At 39.4% G+C, this 23,462-nt stretch overlaps 1 protein-coding gene across 3 annotated transcripts in view; it reads left to right on the plus strand.

Annotated features, from left to right (window-relative positions):
• The window catches only part of Sgcg (sarcoglycan gamma), a 92,263-nt gene that overhangs the window by 67,890 nt on the left and 911 nt on the right, over positions 1-23,462 (plus strand). For 2 of the 3 annotated variants that reach the window (XM_074043723.1, XM_074043725.1), the window contains 2 exons: positions 5,991-6,063; positions 21,093-21,216. In XM_074043723.1, coding sequence (XP_073899824.1) covers positions 5,991-6,063; positions 21,093-21,216 — 197 coding nt within the window. Of the gene's footprint in view, positions 1-5,990; positions 6,064-20,164; positions 21,067-21,092; positions 21,217-23,462 lie in introns of those variants that run through there. The other variant, XM_074043724.1, reaches the window with a different exon arrangement.

A 23,462-nucleotide genomic window follows, 5' to 3' on the forward strand; every position in this document is an offset into this window, starting at 1 on the left:
TCTTTCCAGCGTGTCTTAATTGTTCTTATTGCTTATTACTCAGTTTCTCTTTTTTTCCCCGGGTGGAGGTCAGTCTGTCCAGGGGGCTATGCTGCTCTGGCCCAGGCTTGTCTGTGGGGGTACTGTGGTACCACGAAGCTCACCTGGTCCACGTCTTCCCAAGCTGTATGGGCGCTGGCCACTGGTAGCCCCAGGGGCTCTCCTTGTTTCTCTGTTTAACGTGAGGTGGAGATTCTCTGCACCGGCTGGAGATGTGGAGGGGTCAAAGTTATGCCTTTTCTCAGTGATTATGCCTGCAAAGTGTGTCTCCAGCGTCTCTCCAAGATTTCACTATAGGAGGCTCGCTTTCTGCTTCCTACCTCTAGCCGCCATCTTGGAAAATCTTTTTCCATGATTTTTATGTTTTAATCTTGTTGACTTTCAGTCTGAAATAAGACTAATGTAAGAGAGATAGAAAGGACCAGATCACACAGAGACTGGACTAGGTGGCCATTAGGTGGACTTGGGATTTACTTTAAATGCAATGGAAGATATTGAATTGTTTTGGGCAGAGTAGTGCCTGATCCATCAATTAGATTTAAGATCACTCTAATCATTACACAGAAGGAGAGATTGCTTGGAGGCAGGAATGGAAGCCTTAAGGCAACGTTAACTGTACTATAGGCAATCCACCCTGTAAGAAAGGGAATGAATTATTTCAAATGAAGATCTGACATATAGAAAATTGCCACCAGGTCAAGGGTAGCAGGCATCTAAGGAGAGAATCAAGTATGGTGTTTGTTACTGCATAATGACAATATTCTCTGGGTAACAGAGAAACCTGACAAGGAAGAGAATACAACTGCACAGCAGAAAACTTAACAGTTAATATTTTAGTTATGACAGTTGAAGATACTTATGAAACAGCCAAGAGAACATGTCAAATCAGGCATTGGCTATGTGATCTATTGATGTGCAGAAGAGAAGATGTACACATGAGCATCATGCACCAACTGAGCTCTGAAAAATGCCAATAGGAGAGGCCGCATACAAAAGAAGAGCCACTAGCTGGGCCCTGTATCTACTTGGAAAGCTGAAACTGGGAGGATCATGGGTGAAGGCCAATCTGGGTAAATTGTTTGGGAGACCCTATCTCCAAAATAACCAGCGTAAAATGGACTGGAGATGTGGCTCAAGCAGTAGAGCACCTGCTTTGCAAGTGCAAAATCCTGGGTTCAAGCCCTAGTCCCACCATAAAAGAAAATAAGGAAGAAGAGTAGCCACCAACAGTCTAGAAGGAGGAATAACTCAGGAACCATTTTCCTAGTGCCAAGTTAGATAACATTCCCAGAAATTGCCATTGGACTTATCATCATGAAGTTCCTCTTAACAAGAGCATTTTCACTGGAATATTAAAGGCGAGGGGCAGTTTGAAAACGGTGAGACTAGCATAGGCATTCGTGGAAGTGTGGCGGTGTGTCAGTGGGGGAGCAAGGGAATTCTTTGGCATTAGTTGAAAAGCCCATGTCTGTCCATAAATGCTCAATGGACATGCAGAATTAACCTTGTCAGTGTAGATACAAAAATCTCACATAGGTCTAAATATACATTATCCAGTTTGAAAAGAAGTATTTGAGTTCCATGCTTTTCTGTAATGCAGAGAACCTTGAAATGGCAGCACGTTGTACAGAATGGAGCAACTTGGAGCCATCCAGGCTGGGTTCTGTCCATGAACTCCATGATCATTGGACTGTATCCCACGAACTGTTCACCCACCTTCAACACCATTCCAACCCATCTTGGACCACAGTCTCACTATAAGTCTTCCCATGAGTATCATTTATCATAAAGTGTCCTAGGACTCAGTGTGGTGGCATGTGCTGGTATCCCCAGCATGTGAGAGGCTGAGGCAGGAGATTGAGAGTTTGAGTCTAGCCTGGGCTACATAGTAAGTCTAGGCTTGCCTGGAACTACACAGTGAGACCCTATTTAAAAAAGAAAAGAAAAGAAAGGAAGAAGGAAGGGAGGGAGGGAGGAAGAAAAAGAAGGAGGGAAGGAAGGAAGAAAGAAAACTGTAGGATGCAGAAAAGAAGAATGGTAGAATGGTGTCATTCAGACACTGCTTCATAGTAGCTATGTTACCTAATAGTAGACATGTTACCTAATCTCAGTAACATAGTCTAAAGGGAAAAAAATAAGTAAGACTGAGGTTTTTACTTTTTCCCTTTTGGTTATACTTTCCTATGTCAGTAATACATATTTTATTCAGGGTCATTTAATGTATGGTTTATATGATGATATCTTATACTGGATCCTTTTCCTTCATAAAATTTAGATTACATGATATCAAGTAATGTGTTTTATTTTCCACAAGGAACAGGTGTTATATCAATTATATTTTTATATACTTATGATTGGAAATATTTAAATAGGAATGCAAACATAGAGTAAATAGTTACACTGAAGTTCAGCGATCACTTATGAAGATTTTATGAAACCATTCAAGAAAAATCCATTTTATTCTATGCAAATATTTTCTGAAGAGTATTTTCTTTTAGGTTGAATGGGAATGATATAACTAAACTGTATGATATAATTAAATGATATAATTAAGCCATATGAAAGAGAACTGCTGCTTTTGTTCAGAGATAATATATCTGGTTATAAATTTTATGTCTTCCTATAATTGCATTACCATAAGCACATAACAACATAACCACTAATTACAGTCACATGAGAAGCTACTTGGCATACATGTACAAACCAATTCCTGTTATGTTTCCCTGTAAAATAGTGCCCTGGGCACTATTTTAATAATTTCTGAGACTGTACTCTAATAAAAATTTTGTGTGTGGGGCCAGGGATGTAACTCAATGGTTGAGTGCTTGCCTAGCACACTTGGGAGGCCGTGGGTTGCATCTCCAGCATCACAAATAAGTAGATAGATAGATGATAGATAGATAGATAGTTAGATAGATGATAAATAGATGATAGATTGATAGATGACAGATAGATGATAGATAGATGATCGCCTATAAAAGTGGAATATATTGCAGTTTCTAACTTGGTTTTACAAAGGGCATGGTTTTATATAGAGAAAGATGTATTGCCACATTTTTGTCATTTTATTTCTATAAAAACATGGAAATGAAATACACGAATGTTTATGGATCACATTCTTTTTTTCTCTTACTTAGTTACGAATACCTTTATTTTTAGTTATAGATGCTCCTTGACTTACAGCAGAGGTACATCCTGATAAACCCAGCGTAAGTTGGAACTATTGCCAGTTAAAAATGAATTTAATACAGCTAACCTACCAAACACATGGCTTCACTTAGCCTACTTTAAACATATTCAGAACACTGCATTTACACTTGGGCGAACTCAACTGACACAAAGCCTGTGCTGCAGCTGGCAACCATGGGATTCATGGTTGACTGGCAGCTGTAGCCCAGTGCCATTTCCCAACATCCCCAGAGAGTACTGTGTACATATCACTAGCCCAGGAAAAGACCAGAACTCAAGCACTGTTCTATTGACTGCATATGGCTTTCTTACCATCATAAAGTTGAAAACTTGTAGGTGGAGCTATGTGTCTGCGCTCACATAGCTCTCCCGGGATCTTCACAACACTTGCTACTCGTGCCTCACACGATGCTGTGAAGCCACTATAAACCTACTCCCTGAGCAAAAGACAGTGACTTAGCACGTCACCGTCTAGATGATCGCTTCTGCAGTGCATTTTCCTTTACATTTGCTTTTATGTTTCGCAACTCAGGAAAAGCTAGGATGAAAGAAAAGGAAAAAGGGGAGACAGGTAACATTCTGATCACCGTGTTAAATTACTTCCCGCTCTGTGGCAAACACAAACTGTTGTCCATACTTCAGGCAAACCAAATGTTGCACGAGAACGTGTGATTGGCACAATTGATTACGGGAGGTCTGGGGCTTCGTGTAGCTCACTTTCACACAATGGCCCCGTAATCATCTAGGCTTGCTTACCTGAGATGTGACTTGGGTGCATGAGGAACTGTTTCTTATCTGAATATAATCATCATGAATTATAATATCCTTTCAAGAACTACTAACCTTTACTTATGTGTTCCTTTATTTTAGTTGATTATAGTATTTATGTAAATCATGGCTGTAATGTTAAAATTTCATTTTGTGCTCATTTAGATCTCTCTTATTTGCATGCTGTAAGTCACCAGTTCTGTGGCGCCCATATGCAGGTGCAAGTAGTTACGTGGGTGAGGGCTTCGGACAAGGCCTTTCACCCAGGGAGATGATTTCCCAATCTAGTGCCTGGGGAACTTTCACTCAGGGAAGACTTTTTTCCATACCTAATATGAAATTTAGAAAGCAAGCATTAGGACTGGTGGAATGGCTCAAGTGGTAGAGTGCCTGCCTAGAAAGCAAGCATTATAATTGTTTTGATATGTCCTAAAGAGGAAAGCTTGCATAGTGTAAAGATGAGTTCTCAGTCCTTATGGAATCAAGAGAGGAATAAAGTGTCTGTGAACTGCAGCTGCAGACCTAAGCCAGGGGAGAGCCTAAGACAGAGCAGGGCCTAAACAGGGATGGCCCCTGGATGGGGGGTGAACAGGGCTGGGTTGGGGGGTGGCCTAAACATGGCAGGAACTATGTCTAGGGCATGGCCTAGGCCAGGGCAGTCCTACATAGAGATGGGGCCTAGGCCAAGTGAGGCTTAAACAGGGGTGGGGCCTCAACAGGGAAGGGGCCTAGGTAAATTATGATGGGTGCATGAAGACAATGTGATGTTACTTAAAGCTGTGATATGCCCACAAAATTCGAGAGGTGAAGTATTTTAAACATGGCATGAATAATAAAAACCCTGTGAATACTTTATCCCTCCATGTCAAACCTATATTTCCAGTGAACAGACGATTCATGCACTCCCTTGCAGTCATCCCATTTTTCTGCCTTGGGCAACTGCTTTGCTTGAGATCCTTTCCCTCTAACTCCATGTGCTCATAAATGTCTGTTCATTTCATGGTTCACACGACTGCCTTTCTGATATAAAATCTTCACTGCTGCTTTGAAGTGACTCCTCCCTGCTCGTGACCCCAAAACAATTCAACTGCACTTTGCTTGTGGCACCTTTCTTTCTATTACGTACATGTAGGAAGCCCTCTGGCATACAGATTTAAAATATGGGCTCTGAGTTATTACCGCTAACACTTTAATATGACAAGCAGTACTCTCATCTCTGAGTCCAAGTTCTCAGACCAATGAGCTGATGAGAGCAGACTGATTTCTAGAAATCTGAAGGTCTGTCCTAAGTGTTTAAATTTGTATATTTTTTCTGATGTACCTTAGAAAAAAATGGCACAAGGCACAAATCTTGCACACACACAAAAAAATCTAGCCAATTAGTCAACTTAATATAACCAAAAATAAGTGGGCACATGTGACTTTCAATGGGACTATTTCTTTTTCAATTTGAGGGCTAATGTTGCTGTCTAGTTTCAAAGGAAAAAAAAATCTGCTGCTTTGAAAAAACTACATTTTGTTGATAGGATAATCATGCTAGCACCAGAAAAGTAAAGAAGCTGTGGTGCCTTTTCTTCTGAAATTTAAACATCTGCACAATTCAGCAGTGAAGAATAAAATCTACAGGCTGAGCATCTCTATGCTAAGTGCTTGGGCCCAGAAGTGTTTGGGGCTTTGGATTTTTTTTAATTATGTATATGCATAATGATATACATTAGGGCTGAGATCCAAGTGCAAAGATGAAATTCACTTGTGTCATACACACCTTATGCACATAGCTTGAAGGTAATTTTACATAAGTTCTTTAGTGCATCTGTCATCACAGGAGGTCAGGTGTGGGATTTTCTGCTTGTAGCATCACACCAACTCTCAAAACATTTCAAATTTGGGAACATTTTGGATTTTTGGATCAGAGATGCTCAAGACAGATGTCTAATTTGTTTGATGCCCCTTACTTTATGTTTGCTCCTAATGTATATTTGGTTTTTGTTTAGGGCCTGAAGGGGCTCTTTTTGAACACTCCGTGGAGACCCCCCTTGTTACAGCCAACCCATTTCCAGATCTTAGGTAAGAATTTTTGTCCCAGTACAAACTTTCTTATAAAAGACAGCTGGGTGTGTGCTGAAGTAATGTGCTCACAGTTGTTACCAGATGATTGCATTGACTGTCTTTACTTTTCCCTTTCTGCACAGAAGAAGTCAGTCAAAAGTCCTACTGAATCTGAGTCCCCTGCCCCCTTGACTCTCCCAGTCCCACTGCTTCCCTCCAGCCTCTGTACTGTTTGAGCAGCCCACTCCAGCCTCCAACTACTCTTCTCCAATCTGCCCTTCACATAGGTGGCGGAGTGACTTTGTTCATGTGAGCTGTTTAAAACACTTTGATTACTCTGCATCAAAGGGCTCCAGTGGCCCTCCATGGTCAGGCTGTGACAGCAGCAACGATCTGCTCCCTCACTTGCCCTCCCAGCACGTGGGAGGCTTGCCCATATGCGCGCATGTGTGTGTGTGTGCGCGTATACATATATATGTGTATGTATATGTCCAGTAACCACAGAACTTTTAAAAGTTCGTTAGGTTAAGGTGATAATTTAAGGAGGAAGCCACAGTTTACCACTTGAGCCACACCTCCAGTCCATTTTGCTCTGGCTATTTTGGATATGGGGGTCACATGAATTGTTTGCTCAGGCTGGCTTCAAACCACAATCCTTCCAATTTCAGCCTCCCATGTAGTGAGGATTACAGGTGTGAGCCACCAGCACCCGGCTACTATGTTACAATTTTGGATAGTAGCAAAAAAGTGAAATTGTATGGAAATGCACCTCTTAATGAGTGACAGACTTTTTAAAAGATTTGATATTTGATATCTGTCAATGAATATACCTTATTAACAGAATCAAGATCAGATGTAAATTCTTTTCCTACTCTTTTAATAGATCACTCAAGAAGCCTTGTCCACATAAGTATACATATAGGACTAAAAAAAATGATTTAAAAAAAGTCATTCAATGTTCTAAACTCCTCTCAAAGTGTATCTGTAATGACTATCAGCTGGGACTCTGTTAGGTCCTTCTTCAATTTTTGTTGAAAGAATTGTACTTTGAACAAGTGGTTACCTCTGCAATGGCTGGAGTCATTCCATTTGCCACCACCAGCACAAATATCATTAATTTTCCTTTGCACTCTGTGCTGGAGGCATTTGCCCCCAAGACAGTGCATCATAGTAGATTCAGAATGGACGAATGCAGATGCTTCTTTTATAACGTGGGAGATGGGTGAGCAGATTGTTCAAGGGAAAAGGGACATAGCAGGCACTGGGACTGGACTTGTCCTATTAACTACAAGGAAATTGGACAAACAGATGAAAGACCTGCTTTTAGACAATGGATGACAGGCAGTGCAAAACAAGGCAGAAACAAGTAAGGGGAGCCCTGCATTCCCCCAGGACTAGAACATGATGGCCTCGGTGGTGCTGGAAAAAGAGATGAAAGGTTGGGAAGACTGAGGTGGATGGACGTGTGTGGAGAGAGTGTGGGACCGCACACCAAGCAAATAGCACTTCATAGCTCTGTGTGGGGATCTGTCTACTCCTTGACCATTCTTCTACCCTTCTAATCTATATCTGATTCATCCTCAGTATTTCATAATTACAAACAACCTGGATAAAACGGCCCTGTGCAGGTGTATTTTCATATTGTTGGAGATGTGTCATGGTGGTAAATTCCTAGTAGAGGCATTGGGTCAAAACTGTGCATGCAGCTCAGTGGTGGAGAGCTTGCCCAGCAGGCCAGATGCTCTGGGTTCCATCCCCAGAACACCAAAATAAGCACATGAATAAACACCTACAGCATTTATTTCAGTAACACCAAATTCCCCTTCTCCCCTTTCACTCCACTGAAGTGAACCACCTTGCACACCAGCATGGTTACCATAGGACCTGCTCTTTCCCTGCAGCTCCCAACCCAATGGGCTTGAGTTTATTTTAATTTTGCCCATCTGATAGGTCAGAAATTATACCTCCATCAAGTTTGCATTTCTGTTAATATGAGTGAGGTGAAGCAACTTTTCACATGTTTTATGGGCACTTTTTATCTGTCTCTGTGTGTGTGTGTGTGTGTGTGTGTGTGTGTATGAATTGTCTCTCTTTCAATTGGAATTTTATGTCTGTGAGTGTCTTTTTCCTCAGTTTTGAGTTCTTTTTATCGTAGGGACACTAGCCTTTCATCACTGATAGATATTACAAATTATTTTAAATAATTCTTCCAGATTGCCAGTTAACTTTGACTTGGTTTTGGTACTGTATGCCGTGCAAAACTTTAGTAATGTCATATACAAGTTTATTAATCTTTTGCATGGAGATTTTAAGTCATAATTTAAAAGAAGTTGTCACCTGTGTTGTAGGTTTTATGTTCAACCTCTGATCCATTTAGGGTTTATTCCTGTCTGAAGTATAAGGTGTGAGCTCTGCACTTTCTCCACTGGCTAGTCAGATGCACAAGCAACTATATTATTGATAGGAAATTCTTTTTACCCCTATGATTTGAAATGCAAATTTTATCATATGTTACATCTCCCCATGCACTTGGGTTTGTTTTTGCACTCTGCTGTACTCCACTAGCCTAAATACTGTGCTAATTAACTTTGTTGAATGTGTAGGCTTTGAAAAATACTTTAAAGGGACACACACACGCACACACACACCCTTCTAGCTTGTCCATTTCAACATTTTTTGGATTTATTTTTTAATATGGCCTTGAGCATTCACTTGTTTAGTTCCGGAATGCTTATTTTTCATTAAGATTATATTAAATTTATTAATCAACTTAGGGAGAACTAACATCCTTACAGTATTGATTTTTTGGCACTGGGGTTTGAACTCAGGGTCTCACCCTTGCTAGGCAGGCACTCTTACTGCTTGAGCCACCCTACCAGCTTATCTTTATAGTATTGAGTCATCTACCCATGAATGTGGGATGTCTTTCCATTTCTTTAAAGCTATTTACATGCCTTTCAGGAGCCCTAAGTTTGAACCCCAGTACTGCCAAAAAAAGGAAGGAAGAAAGGGAGCGAGGGAGAAAGAAAGGGAGGGAGGGAAAGGAAACAAAGAAGGAAAGGAAGAGAAGAATGAAAGGAAGGAAGGAAGGAAGGGAAGAGAAAGAAAGAATGTTCCTTAATAACATGTATTTCTATGAAAATTTGTATTATCTTTCTACTTCTAGGTGGGATCAATTTTGGTTAGTTGTACTTCTCTAAGAAAGTATAATTTAATCTGTTTTCAAAAGTATTTGTATAGTGGCTAAAATGGTTTCTTAGGGTTTTTTAAATTCATTTATTCATATGTGCATACATTATTTGGGCCATTTCTCCTCCCTGCCCCCTGCTCCCTCCCCCTCTCCCCTCTCCCCCTCGCTTCCAGGCAGAACCTGTTCTGCCCTTTTCTCCAATTTTGTTGAAGAGAAGACATAAGCAATAATAAGAAAGACAAAGCGTTTTTGCTAGTTGAGATAAGGATAGCTATACAGAGAGATTCCTAGCATTGCTTCCATGCACAAGTGTATTACAACCCAAATTGATTCATCTCTACCAGACCTCTTCACTACTTCCCCATCACCTTCCCATATTGACCTCTGTTGCTTTAAGGTTACTGTATTAGCTCCTCTGTGGTGGGGACATCAAACACTTTCAAGTTTTGGGTTTCCTACCTATCCCCATTCCTCCTGTATGTGTCCTCTTAGTGCGTGACCCAAGTCCAACGACATTACTGCCTTTGCCCTAGATCTAAAGTCTGCATATGAGGGAGAACATACAATTCTTGGTCTTCTGAGCCTGACTATCCTCACTCAGGATGATGTTCTCCAGATCCATACATTTACTTGTGGATGATAAGATTTCATTCTTCTTCATGGCTGAGTAAAATTCCATTGTGTATAAATACCACATTTTCTTAATCCACTCATCAATAATGGAGCATCTTGGCTGTTTCCATAACTTGGCTGTTGTGAATAGCACTGCAATAAACATGGGTGTGCAGGTGCCTCTGGAGGAACCTGAGTCACATTCCTTTGGGTATATCCCTAGGAGCGGGATTGCTGGATCATATGGCAGATCTATGTTTAGATTTTTAAGAAGCCTCCATACTGTTTTCCAGAGTGGTGTTCTAGCTTGCAGTCCCACCAGCAGTGTACAAGGGTTCCTTTTGCCCAATCCTTGCCAACACCTGTTTGTTGGTGGTATTTTGATGATGGCTATTCTAACAGGAATGAGGTGGAATCTAGGTGTGGTTTTGATTTGCATTTCCTTTATGGCTACAGCTGGTAAGCTTTTTTTTATGTTTTTTGGCCATTTGAATTTCTTCTTTTGAGAAATTTCTGTTTAGTTCAGTTACCCATTTCTTTATTGGTTCTTTGACTTTGGAAGAGTTTAGTTTTTTGAGTTCCCTGTATATTCTGGGTATCAATCCTTTATCTGACGTATAGCTGGCAAATATTTTCTCCCACTCTGTAGGTGGTCTCTTCAGTTTAGAGACCATTTCTTTTGTTGTGCAGAAGCTTTTTAATTTTATTTAGTCCCATTTGTCCATTCTTTCTCTTAGTTTCTGAGCTGTTGGGGTTCTATTGAGGAAGTCCTTGCCTATACATATTGCTTCCAGAGGATTCCCTGCTATTTCCTGTACTAACTTCAGAGTTTTGGGTCTGATATTAAGGTCCTTGATCCATTTTGAGTTGATACTAGTGCAGGGTGATAAACATGGATCTAGTTTCAGTTTTTTGCAGGAATATAACTACTTTTCCCAGCAATATTTGTTGAAGAGGATGTCTTTTCTCCATTGTATGTCTTTGGCGCCTTTGTTGAAAATAAGGTAGGCATAGCTGTGTAGATTCATCTCTGGGCCCTCTATTCTGTTCCACTAGTCTTCATGTCTGTTTTTGTGCCAGTACCATGCTGTTTTTATTGCTATTGCTTTGTAATATAGTTTGAAATCAGGTATTGTGTTACCTCCAGCATTGCTTTTTTTGCTGAGTATTGCCTTGGCTATTCGTGGTCTCTTGTGTTTCCAAATGAACTTTAGGGTAGATTTTTCAATCTCTGTGATGAATGTCATTGGGATTTTGATGGGAATTGCATTAAACATGTAGATTACTTTTGGTAGTAGAGCCATTTTTACTATTTTGATTCTGCCAATCCATGAGCATGGGAGATCTCTCTACCTTCTGTAGTCTTCCTAGATCTCTTTCTTCAGGGGTTTGTAGTTCTCCTTGTAGAGGGCATTCACATCCTTTGTTAAATTTACTCCTATGTATTTTTCTTTTTGAGGCTATTGTCATTGGAATTGTTTCCATATATTCTTTTTTGGTTTGTTTGTTATTGGTGTACAGAAAAGCTAATGATTTTTGTAAGTTGATTTTGTATCCTGCCATCTTGCTGTAGCTGTTTATGGTGTCTAGGAGTTTTTGGGGAGAGTTTTTTGGGTGTTTAAGATATAGGATCATGTTGTCTGCAAATAGGTATATTTTGACAGTTTCTTTACCTATTTGTATTCCTTTTATTCCTTCTTTTTGCCTAATTGCTCTGGCTAGGAATTCCAGTACTATGTTGAATAGGAGTGGGGATAGTGGGCACCCTTGTCTCATTCCTGATTTTAAGGTAAATGGTTTCAGTTTTTCTCCATTAAATATGATGTTGGCTGTAGGTTTGTCATATATAGCCTTTACAATGGTGAGGTACATTCCTTCTATTCCTAGTTTTCTTAGAGCTTTTATCATGAAGTGGTGTTGGATCTTATCGAAGGCTTTTTTGCTTCTATTGAGATAATCAAATGGTCTTTGTCTTTACTTCTATTGATGTGCTGTATTACATTTATAGATTTGCGTGTGTTGAACCACCCCTACATCTATGGGATGAAGCCAACTTGGTCATGGTGAATGATCTTTCTGATGTGTTGTTGGATTCAGTTTGCCATTATTTTATTGATGATTTTTGCATCGATGTTCATTAAGGAGATTGGCCTATAGCTCTCCTTTTTTGGAGGTATCTCTGTCTGGTTTTGGGATGAGAGTAATATTGGCTTCATAAAATGAATTAGGCAGTGTTCCTTCCCTTTCTATTTCATGGAACAGTTTAAGGAGGGTTGGTATTAGTTCTTCTTTAAAGGTCTGATAAAATTCAGCAGAGAATCCATCAGTTCTGGACTTTTCTTTTTTGGGAGACTGTTGCTGCTTCAATTTCATTTTGTGCTATAAATCCATTCAGGTGATTAATGTCCTCTTGGTTCAATTTTGGATGGTCATAAGTATCTAGAAATGTGTCCATTTCTTCAAGATTTTCAAATTCATTAGAATATAGGTCTCAAAGTAGTTTCTGATGATTCCCTGGATTTCCATGGTGCTTGTTGTTATCTCCCCTTTTGCATTTCTTATTTTATTGATTTGAGTTTTTTCTCTCCTCCTTTTAGTCAGATTTGCCAGGGGTCTGTCAATCTTGTTTATTTTTTCAAAGAACCAGATTTTTGTTTCATTGATTCTTTGTATGGTTTTTGTTTGTTTGCTTGTTTGTTTTTTTCTAGTTCATTGATTTCAGCCCTTACTTTTATTATTTCTCTCCTTCTGCTTGTTTTGGGTTTTGCTTGTTCTTGTTTTTCTAGGAGTTTGAGATGTGGCATTAGGTCATTGATTTGAGATCTTTCTGTCCTTTCAATATATGTACTCATGGCTATGAACTTTCCTCTTAGAGCTGCCTTTGCTGTGTCCCTTAGGTTCTGGTAGGTCATGTTTTCATTTTCATTAATTTCCAGGGGCCTTTTAATTTCCTCTTTATTTCTTCAATGACCCACTGATCATTGATCAATGAGTTGTTCAGCTTCCAACTATTTGCATGTTTTTTACTGCTGTTTTTGTTGTTGAGTTCTAGTTTTAATGCCTTGTGATCAAAGAGAATGCATGGGATTATTTCTATTTTCTTATATTTGCTGAGGCTTGCTTTGTGCCCTAAGATATGATCAATTTTGGAGAAAGTTCCATGGGCTGCTGAGAAGAATATATATTGAGCAGAAGTTGGATGAAATATTCTGTAGACATCAGCTAGGTTCATCTGATCTATGGTATGATTTAGATCTAGGATTTCTTTATTGATTTTTTGTTTGGATGACCTATCTATTGGTGATAGGGGGTATTAAAGTCTCCCACTACCATTGTGTTGGAGTTAATATATGCTTTTAGGTCTTTCAGAGTATGTTTGATGAAATTGGGTGCACTGACATTGGGTGCATATAAGTTGATAATTGTTATTTCCTTTTGGTGTATTTCCCCTTTTATTAGTATAGAATGTCCTTCTTTATCTCATTTGATCAATGTAAGTTTGAAGTCTACTTTGTCTGAGATAAGTATTGCTATTCCTGCCTGTTTTCAGGGACCATTGGCTTGGTAAATCTTCTTCCAGCCTTTCACCCTAAGCCAGTGCTTGTTTCTGTCAATGAGATGGGTCTCCTGTAAGCAACAGATTGTTGGATCTTCTTTTTTAATCCAGTTTTCAAATGGTGTCAATTGATGGGGGAGTTAAGTCTGTTAACATTCAGTGTTAGTATTGATACATATATGGTGATTCCTGTCATTTAGTTGTTTTTGTTGTTTAAGGGTTTGATTGTGTGCAGCTCTATCAGTGTTACTCTCTGATTTCTTGTTTTTTCTTCTCCTGTGGTTTGGTGCTGCCTGTCCTCTCATGGTTTTGTTTGCTTTCATTTTCTGTGTACAGAATTCCTTGAAGAATCTTTTATAGTGGTTGTTTGGTGGTCATATATTGTTTTCGTTTCTGCTTATTGTGGAAGACTTTTTTTGCTCCATCTATTTTGAATGATAGTTTTTCTGGGTAGAGTATCCTAGGGTTGAAGTTATTTTCATTCAGTGCATGGAATACCTCACTCCATGCCCTTCTTGCTTTTAAGGTTTCTGTTGAGAAATCTGCTGTGATTTTGATGGTTTTGCCTTTGTATGTTATTTGGTTTTTTTCTCTTTCAGCCTTCTCAATATTCTTTCCCTATATTCTGTTCTTGTTTTAATGATAATATGTCATGGGGTAGTTCTATTTTGGTCAAGTCTGTTTGGTGTCCTGGAGGCTTCCTGTACCTGAATGGGCATAACTTTCTCTAGATTTGGGAAATTTTCTGTTATTATTTTGTTGAATATATTATGAATTCCTGTTGCTTGCACCTCTTCACCTTCAACACCCAAAGTCAAATGACACTGCAAAATTGAAAAACAATCAGCAAACCATCACAACATGCTGACAGCAGGGAGCTGACTGACAGATCTCTGACCTTGCCCCAGAGAAAGGAGGTGAGGCAAAAAACAAGCCCCCAGTAATCAAGCACAGTCAAAACCCAACTCCAAAGCAGGATGACTCATGGGCTACAGAGCTGATCTCCAGAACATGAGGACAAGTCACACCTAACTGAGGGAGGAGCTGACTAAGCAGTTGCCACTGAAAGACAGAAAAAAAAAAAAACTGGCAAGACTCCCCAACCACCTGGTAAGACTAAGACAGAGCCTCTGCTTAAATACCAACACCAAGACTGGATGCTGAAGGAGTAACACCAGAACTTAAACTAAGACTGAAATTCTATTGTTCCAAAACCTGGAGGGTTTTTTTTGGGTGTTTGTTTGTTTGTTTTGTTTCTTGTTTGTTTGTGTTTGTTCATCTCTCCCCAGTGATTTCTTTGCTGATTGTTTTTCAGTTTTGCAGTGTTGTTTGACTTTGGATGTTGCTCATTGGCTCAGGAGATGAGCTTTGTGGTCCCCTATCTGCCCTATTTCAGGCAGTGGCTTATCACCTGCCACTGGTGGCCCTCCTCCCATTCCAGCCTTTGTTTACTGAAAGTTTGCACGGAGATCAGGTCCTTGCCCCTCCTTCCTTCTCTGGTGTGCTTTCAGTGTCCACATCTGCCCCCTCTGCTGTGTGTTAGTTTTCAGTTCGTTTTTTATTCAGTTTTCTTTTGAGGGGGGTGGGGAGAGTCTGTTCAGGGGGCTGTGCTGGTTTATCCCAGGGGTAGCTGAAGGAATACTGTGTGACACTTGATGCTCACCTGTTTGGTCTGCCAGATGTCTCCCAAGCAGGTTTGGAGCCAGTGGTGGCAGCCCTCCTGTTTTCTCAGTGTAATGTGGTGTGGAGAAGCTTTCTACGAGCTGGGGGTTCAGGGTATCGAAGTTTTGATTCTCCTTGGTGCTTTATTTCTCCAAGTGTGGCTCCAGTGTCTCAGCAAGATTTTTGATTCACAGAGCTCACACTGTCTGCTTCTGTGCCCTAGTCACCATCTTGGATCTCCTCCTCTTAGGATTTTTTAAATTCTTTCTGTTTTAATGGTTTTCATAGCAACTTATTGATAAAAAAAAATCAGTGTCTATAAATACAATATTAGTAAGGAAAGCATCAGATTGACCTAATACCATTTTCATAATCACATCCCTCATTCAAATAGTTATTTTTTATTTGTTATAAGTTATTATCTCAAGTCTTCCTAAACAATAAAAACAATTTATGTCTTCTGGTAACTGATAACATATGGTTTGACTTGTTTTCTTAATTCTAGCAATGTCAAGAAAAAGAAAAAAAATCACAAAATGTCAAAAGAAAAAAATAGTGCAGTTAGTCATTTCACTAATTGGGAACAGTTTGAAGAGTTGAGCCTTCTATCCACACACGGAAAACACTATGCTCATGTGAAAAGTCACTCGTGATGCCTGCAGTTTCTGAGCTGTATGGTGCTATTAAGTTAGGAATGTGAAATAGATGATTAAAATTAACATTCCAAATATACATTTATCAGTTGTCCTAGCAACTGATAATATGAATATATTGGTTCTAATTTTCTTTTAGCTAAAAGGATTTTAAGGGTTAACTTTTTCTTAAATAGAATCTTTTCATTCTTTTCAACATTGAAAAATCAGGTATAAAATGAAAAGTCTGAAGCTCGCATGAAAGATGGAACCAGGTGTGTGACAATGGTGTAACCACAGCCATCTTACCTGAGTGACATCAGCTATCCCATCATGCATGATCTTTCACAGATTTCTGCTCATTAACTCCTTCTTAGACTTTAGAGGATTGTGACATACAGCCTTAATAAGAGTTTAGATGACTTTCTGTTTTTCATGAGTAAAAAAGCATACATGTTTTCAAGACAGAAACAAAGTTTTCAGAAATAATAAAGTCAAAGGATTCATTTGAATGACTATTGATGGTGGGCTGTACTTAGTCCTATGTTGTGTAATGCATCATTTAGGAGATAGATATGTTTTACAGAATTCTACACCAATGTCATGAAATATATATGGATTGTTTGATTTTTTTCTTCTAAGTTGTAATGATAGAAGATTCATTTCAAGTGGAAATATTCAGTCAGTATAAGGATGCCTGTGAGAAGAAATATGGGTCAATAATGTGAATATCAGTATCAAACTCCATCTATATGAAGCATAGCTTTTAGTAATTCAAATGAAATACTTGAATTTCAAACCTCATTATTATAAGCCATGATGAATATCATAAATGCATACATAACTATTGAAATTGCACTTGTTGTGTAACTACAACCACTTGTACAAAATGGCTTTGTAGAGTTCATTAGTAAACCAAAATACAAGCTTTTGTGTGAAACAAAGCCACATAAAGTGCAGCAACAACAGAATAAATGTAGAAACCTAATCCAGAGCTCTGTAGCTGTGCATTAGTCCTGGATGGGGGTCAAGTCCAGTGAGCAACGGCTGCCAAAGACCAGGGATGCTCTGCTGATTTATTCCTTTAGAAACCTTTGATTATACTTTACATTATCATCACTCTGAGTGTGTGTGTGCATGTGTGTGTTCTGGGAAATACTTGGAGAAATAGGAAAGTCGATTTATTATTGTGGTATTCTGTGAAAATAAGCTTGTAGGAAGTTAGCAGTATATTAGAAAACACTGCGTGGGAATTAAGGAGTTGAATTCTGCCAAAAACACCTTTGTTTTTCTATTTAAGTCTTTAATCTGCCTAGAATTTCTTTTTCATATGAAGTAGACAAATAATTTCTTTTGTTTCTGAAGGGATTCCCACTTCTTTCAAAAGTCAGTCCATTCTTGCTCTAGTGCAATGCTGCTTTGGTTGTATACACAAAGGTATTGTAGTGGGCTGTCCGTTCTGGTCTGCTCTTTTATCTCCTAAGAACTGTGTGGTGTATCTTGGTACCTCCTAAGGTATATGTCTCACCATGTCTTCTTCAGAATTGTCTATTTTTAGTCTTTTTTCATATAAATTTTGAAAGCAGTTGTCAGGTCTCATGAAAAAATCTGCTGGCTTTTTAGGTGGAATTGCATTGAATTTAGGGGAGTATTCATGTCTTTATAATAATGTGTATCTCTCTGTTCATTTAGTTCTTCTTTTTTGCCCTTCAATAATATTTTGTGATAGTTCCCATTCGGTTTTTGCCCAAAATTACCAGAATTATTAAGTTGCTCATTGTTTTTGTTTCTATTGAAAATGAATTTGTTTAATCTATAAACTTTTCCAGGAGATTATTACTGATTTTTGCATGGTAGTTTTTAAGCCAGCAACTCTGCAAATCATTTCGTAAATTCTAGAAGGTTGACTATATATCCCATTGAGTTTTCCATAAAGATAATGAAATTGCCATATTTCTCATCTTTATTTTACTCCTTCCAGGACCTGGTGAGTAGTAAGAGTAGTGAAGAATATCTGTGTCAGCCTCCTAACTTTGAGAAATGCTTGTAAAGTTTCCGAGAGAAGTGATGTCTACTATACATTTTTGGTAAATGCCTCATGCTGGTTAGGCAGCTCTTCTTTTCCTAGTCTTTGTAGCAGTGTGTCAAAGTGATGGAAACACCTCTGGGAAAGCAAAGATCAGTGAATTGGGGGAAAATGGATTTTTTTTCAGTACCAATTCAACTTCTTTAATGACATTAAATTCTTTAAGTATTTTATTTGAATCCATTTTGGTTCTTTAATTCTTTCTAGAAATCTTTCCCTGTCACAATATTTCAATGAAAGGGGCATAGATTTATTCATAAATTTGTATGGTAAAGGTATGTTCTCTTTTCTTTAATGCAGGGTTTACATATATATCACTACTTAAATCAAGCTTTTAAATTACATTGTCAATGTCATCTACATAGGTACTGTTTTTGTTTTCTTTGTCTATCAGTTTCTTGGTGAGGATTAGTAAAACTCCCAATGGATTATTGATTGATCACTTTAGTTCCTTTAGCTTAGAGATATATAAATCCATGCTACTTACCTACTTAGTAGTTGAAGTACATTTGATAGATTCCAAATTTTTGAAAAATGGAAATTGTTGTAAGATTTCTCTTTTTCTTTTCCTTTTTTTTTGGTGGTAATACTGACATTTGAACTCAGGGCCTCACACTTGCTTGGCAGGCACTCTACCACTAGTCGCTCCACCAGCCCTCTATGTAAGATTAATTACCCATCCCTCAGCCAGGGATGATCCCGTGAACACTTTCCCCAGTTAAAGGCAAAGATTTCTTAGCCTATTTGTATGCATGCTTCCTGGTCTCACTGTAGTTATAAAATTCAGATTTAATTTAGGCCAGAAAATGCTTAAAACTGAACCATTAGCCATATTTCTCCATAAATTTTCCTTTTATGACACAAGCAATACATATTAAACTCATATGTGATTGACTAACCGTATTCTATAAGTTCAGGAAAAGTAAATACTGGAAAAGTGATGAGATATTAGTGGATTCCGTTTATTTTTATTTTAAAAGGAAGACTTGATACCAGCTTTAGAAGAAAATATCTTAATTGTATTTTCCTTTTGTGTGGTGCTGCGAATCAAACTTAGAGCTTCATGTATGCTAGACAGGTGTTGTCCCACTGAGCCAAACCCTCAGCCCCTGAATTATATTTTTATAGCACTGACCAACTGAGGTGCCCCAAAGCCTACTTGTGACTCTTCTGTACACAGCTTTAGCTGAACCAATGAGAAAAGAGTTAGCCAAATTCTGCACCAAAGTCAATGTCTTATGTTCTGAGAAGAAAATTGCTGTGATGTCAACAAAATAATATAGAAAGAAAATTTATATATATATATATATATATATATACACATACATACATATATGTATACATACAAATACGTATGCGTAAGTGTTTGCATACAGTTCTGTGACATCACTCACAACTCTTTTCCTATTCATCTAAGCCATGAGTGATTACAGTCATGTACTACACAATGACAAGTCTGTCAAGGGCAGACCCCAGACACAACATGGACCCACACGGTTATCTCACCTAGCTATCTTAGTTTGTGTAAGTGCACTCTAATACACCACTAGTACCTTTTTGTTCAACCATGTTTCTACATGGCTTCTTCATAAGATGGACAATTCTCCCTGCATCTCTGGGTCTTCCTCTCTGAGGGCTCCCATGTCATGCAAAGCTGATAAAAATGTGTTATGATTTTCTGTTGTCAACCTGAGTTTTGTTGTAGGACTGTCAGCCATGACCATTGTGATGGGTGAGAGAAGGTATCACAGCTTTCCACCTCTCCAGGAGTGAATAGGCATTTGACTTCATTTTGTTGTTTCATAACTACAGACTCAACATCACTAAGGCCCTTCAAGGTCACACATGGATTGCCTGAAATGGATCAGGGTTGCTTATGTGTTCTTTCGTCCTTCTTTCCCTCCAACAGGAAGAACATAGGTGACAGCAGAGGTCAAACTAGCTACAGGATGCGCAGGCAATCAGAGCAAGCACATGTAGATATACCAAAGTGTTTCCTCATTAATTAAGCCCAATCTAATTTGACTAATAAATTCCATAAATGTCTTTAAGATTTTCTTATATTCAAGGCAAGATTTCCAAATGTGTAGCAGTTAAATTTTACACGCTTAGTTGTGTGTACAAAAATCAAACTTTGTCTTCATATCACATGTAGTGATAGACAAAAAAAAAAAAATTCTTGCCCACTAAAAGTACTATACATTTGATTTAAAAGTCTATCAAGGGCTGGGGGCGTAGCTCAGTGGAGCGCACTTACCTAACCTGCATGAGGTCCTAGATTTGGTCCCTGGCTCTGGGGGAAAAACAATGCATCGATTTAAATGCAAATTCATCTTGAGGACTTTTCTCCATAACCTTCCCTTCTCTCTCCTTTGTCCCAGATCATCAGTGGAACCTGCAGTGGTCAGGACTTCTGAGATGTTTGTCTTCCACTGTCTGCAGTCCCTCTGTCTGGTCTTTGAGCATGTCAGTGAAGTCAGCCTTTGAACAGCGCAGGCTGAACAGCAGAAAAATCTTTCAAGTGGTGCTATTGGGCCATCTGGTGGAAATTCATTCCAGGCAAAGACAAATCAAGAGAATTTTTCTGGCCTGTATAACCTTGGTCCTGAGCCTGTGTTTGGCCAAACAGCAAGATTCTGATAAATTTTATTAAAACAGAGCTAGCTGAGGTCAACATCCATCCTGTCTATGGGCCTTGTCAGCTTAGTCATTTTCTAAGAGAAATCTTTCCATATTCCCTGTAATCTTTCTAAATTAAAAAAAAAAAAGGAAACAAAACAGACAAGTTTTTTATTCTGTTTCATAAACTTGTAGCAAATGTATGTTATCCTTAAATCTGCCTTTTTCCCAAGTAAGTTTGTGTATAAACTAAATGCTGAAATAGTTTTACACTTTTTCTCAAATGGCATTTTCTCCTGGTGTGGCATGTCAGTGTTTAACCACAGCACCTGAATGCTACACAGGATGAGGGCTGTCTATGGTCTTTATCTGGTTTAGAGGCTGACAGTTTCCCAGCTGTCATTGATTGCACTTGCATTTCTTTATCCCATGTTATTTCTGGATGGCCAATGACTAATTATCAGCATTCCTGAATGACTTTAAGATTCTACATCCTTGCCAGTACAGGAGTTGATGGGGAGTTTTTTTTTTTTTTTTTTCATCCCAGGCTGTCCCCCAGAAGCCCTGACTTCCTGCAATCCTCCAGCCTCAACCTCCTAAGTAGCTGGGGCCACGGGTGCGCACCATTGTATCTGGCTGAAGGGTGACTTTTTAAATAATATTTTTCTTGGCTTATTTTCCTCAATTCAGGTTAGAATCCCCCACACGGAGTCTGAGCATGGATGCCCCAAAGGGGATTCATATTAAAGCTCACGCTGGGAAAATCGAGGCTCTTTCTCAAATGGACATCATTTTGCAGAGTAGTGATGGAATGGTGAGTTCAATAGATCCAGCTCCTGTTGTACGTCCTGATGGGATTCCTGAGAATCTCATTTACGAGAGTATCAGATATTTCATGTCTGATTATCATGAAAGGCATACAGTTGAAAAAAGAAAGGAAAGCAATGGATATTTAAGCATTGAAAGAAGGGCCAAGAGAGGTTAAAATCATTCTGTGAGATCCAGGGAATCTTTCTGACTGGTGTCTGTACTCTCAGTTCACTGGTTCTTTTCACCACAGACTTTCAGAGCTTCCAGACAAATGTCAGTTTTGCCATTTGCTAGTGATCCACCCTTGTTCAGGATGGCTGTGGCTGGAGTCACCTGTAAATGACAACTGAGCTCTGTTACTGCCCAGAGCGCTGTCTGCTCACACAGTTTAAATGAAAATGAAAACAAAAGCCTTTTTTAAAGATCAACTACTCTAAAGGTCAAATGTGAAACTTCAAATCTAGAAATAAAACCTCTCCCCGCCCCCCAGCTGCGTCACCTTAAGACACATGCCACTCAGTGCTCGTTGTTGGAACCTTGTGAAAAGAAGGAAGAAGGTCACGCTGAGTGAGCCACAAAGTCGGCACATTAGGAATGGTCCTTAAAACTAAAAGAAAGCCAAGTGTTTGGTGTGTAAGCTGGTCCCAGTCGTACGATGTCACAGTACAGATGTGTACAAACAGCCAGTGTCACCTTCTCTTGCCCACCCCTAGCGATTTTCATGTGTATATTGAGTTCAGAATAAGGCATTAGTCCCCGAGTTTTCTTTTGAGTGCCTTGAGCAGCACTGATTTGTGCTATGGTTGTCTCTGCACAGGTTGTAACAGATGTCTGTGTGAGCCTTTGGATATCACAGTCCACCCCAGCCCCACTCTGTCACCATACCTGGGACATGTGCAGACTTCAAACATAAAGCAAGGATAGTGGGGTGAAGCTGAGGCTGGCTCAGGAAGAAGCCTGGGCTCCAGTGAGATCAGCCCCCTAGTTGCCTCTTTGAATTCAGGAAAGTTCACCGGCCCTTGCTGGGCTGTCTCTTCACTTATCAAATGCAAGATACCTGCTTCACTGTGTCCCAGGGTCCTGAGACACTGATGCAACGTTTTAAAATGACATTGATTTAGCATGAGGAGGAAGGTGTGGTTGAGATGCACAGGGATGTGGCCACAAGGGACTGCTCCAGAGTGTGTGGGTAGGACCTGCACATCTTTTGGTTCCTTCTAACAAGTGAGAGCCTGGCATAGCTAAGAATTGGCTACAACGTGTAAGGGTTGTTGCTTCCGTAACAAGAAGGCATCCAGGCCTCTATGCAAAAACTTGTTTGCATTTCAGTTTAACTGCATTGCAATACGGCCAGAAAATGCAGTTACTTTGACCGAATTTTAACTGGCTTTAGTCTGTGTGCCCTACAGCTTTCAGCATTTAATAGAAAGCCCGGATATCTCAAATAGTATGAAAAGATTAGGGAAATGGTTGACAGCTAATAGTGAATAAGTCCCCTCTCTTAGGAAAACAAATCACAAATAAAATCAGGATAAATTCCAACATTCACAGATAAAAATTATTAAGATGAATCTATTTCTGCGCATTCTGTGTTGTTTTAGCAGAAAGATGATTTAGTATAAAGCAAAGTGGATCAAGGTTAATGTGAATTGGCAAAAGAATTCTGTTATTTTTGTAAAATAATTCCAAAAGGCACTTTTTGGAGTGTAGCATCATGGAAGTGTAAATCTGTGCAGTTTTTTGAACACACAGATTGTAAAGACAAAAGGTGCCACAAAACATTTCCCTGGGGACCAGTAGTTCAACATGCCTCAAAGTGGCCCCCAGCCAGTCAGGGAGGAATGGCCAAGCCAGCCTGTGTGTTTCAGAAGCAAATTCTGTGATGCTTTAGGGAAGCCAGGGGCCTGTTTGCTTTCTGTGAAAAGAAACTCTCCTCTTCTCTCTCCTCTCTCCTCTCACTCTCTTCTCACTGTCCTCTCACTCTCCTCTTCTCTCTCCTCTCTCCTCTCACTCTCCTCTTCTCTCTCCTCTCTCCTCTCACTCTCTTCTCACTGTCCTCTCACTCTCCTCTTCTCTCCTCTCACTCTCTTCTCACTGTCCTCTCACTCTCCTTTCACTCTCCTCTTCTCTCTCCTCTCTCCTCTCACTCTCTTCTCACTGTTCTCTCACTCTCCTCTCACTCTCCTCTCACTCTCTTCTCACTGTCCTCTCACTCCTCTTCTCTCTCCTCTCACTCTCCTCTTCTCCTCT

This window comes from Castor canadensis, chromosome 10 (assembly GCF_047511655.1).
Source record: "Castor canadensis chromosome 10, mCasCan1.hap1v2, whole genome shotgun sequence".
Classification (NCBI taxonomy): domain Eukaryota; kingdom Metazoa; phylum Chordata; class Mammalia; order Rodentia; family Castoridae; genus Castor; species Castor canadensis.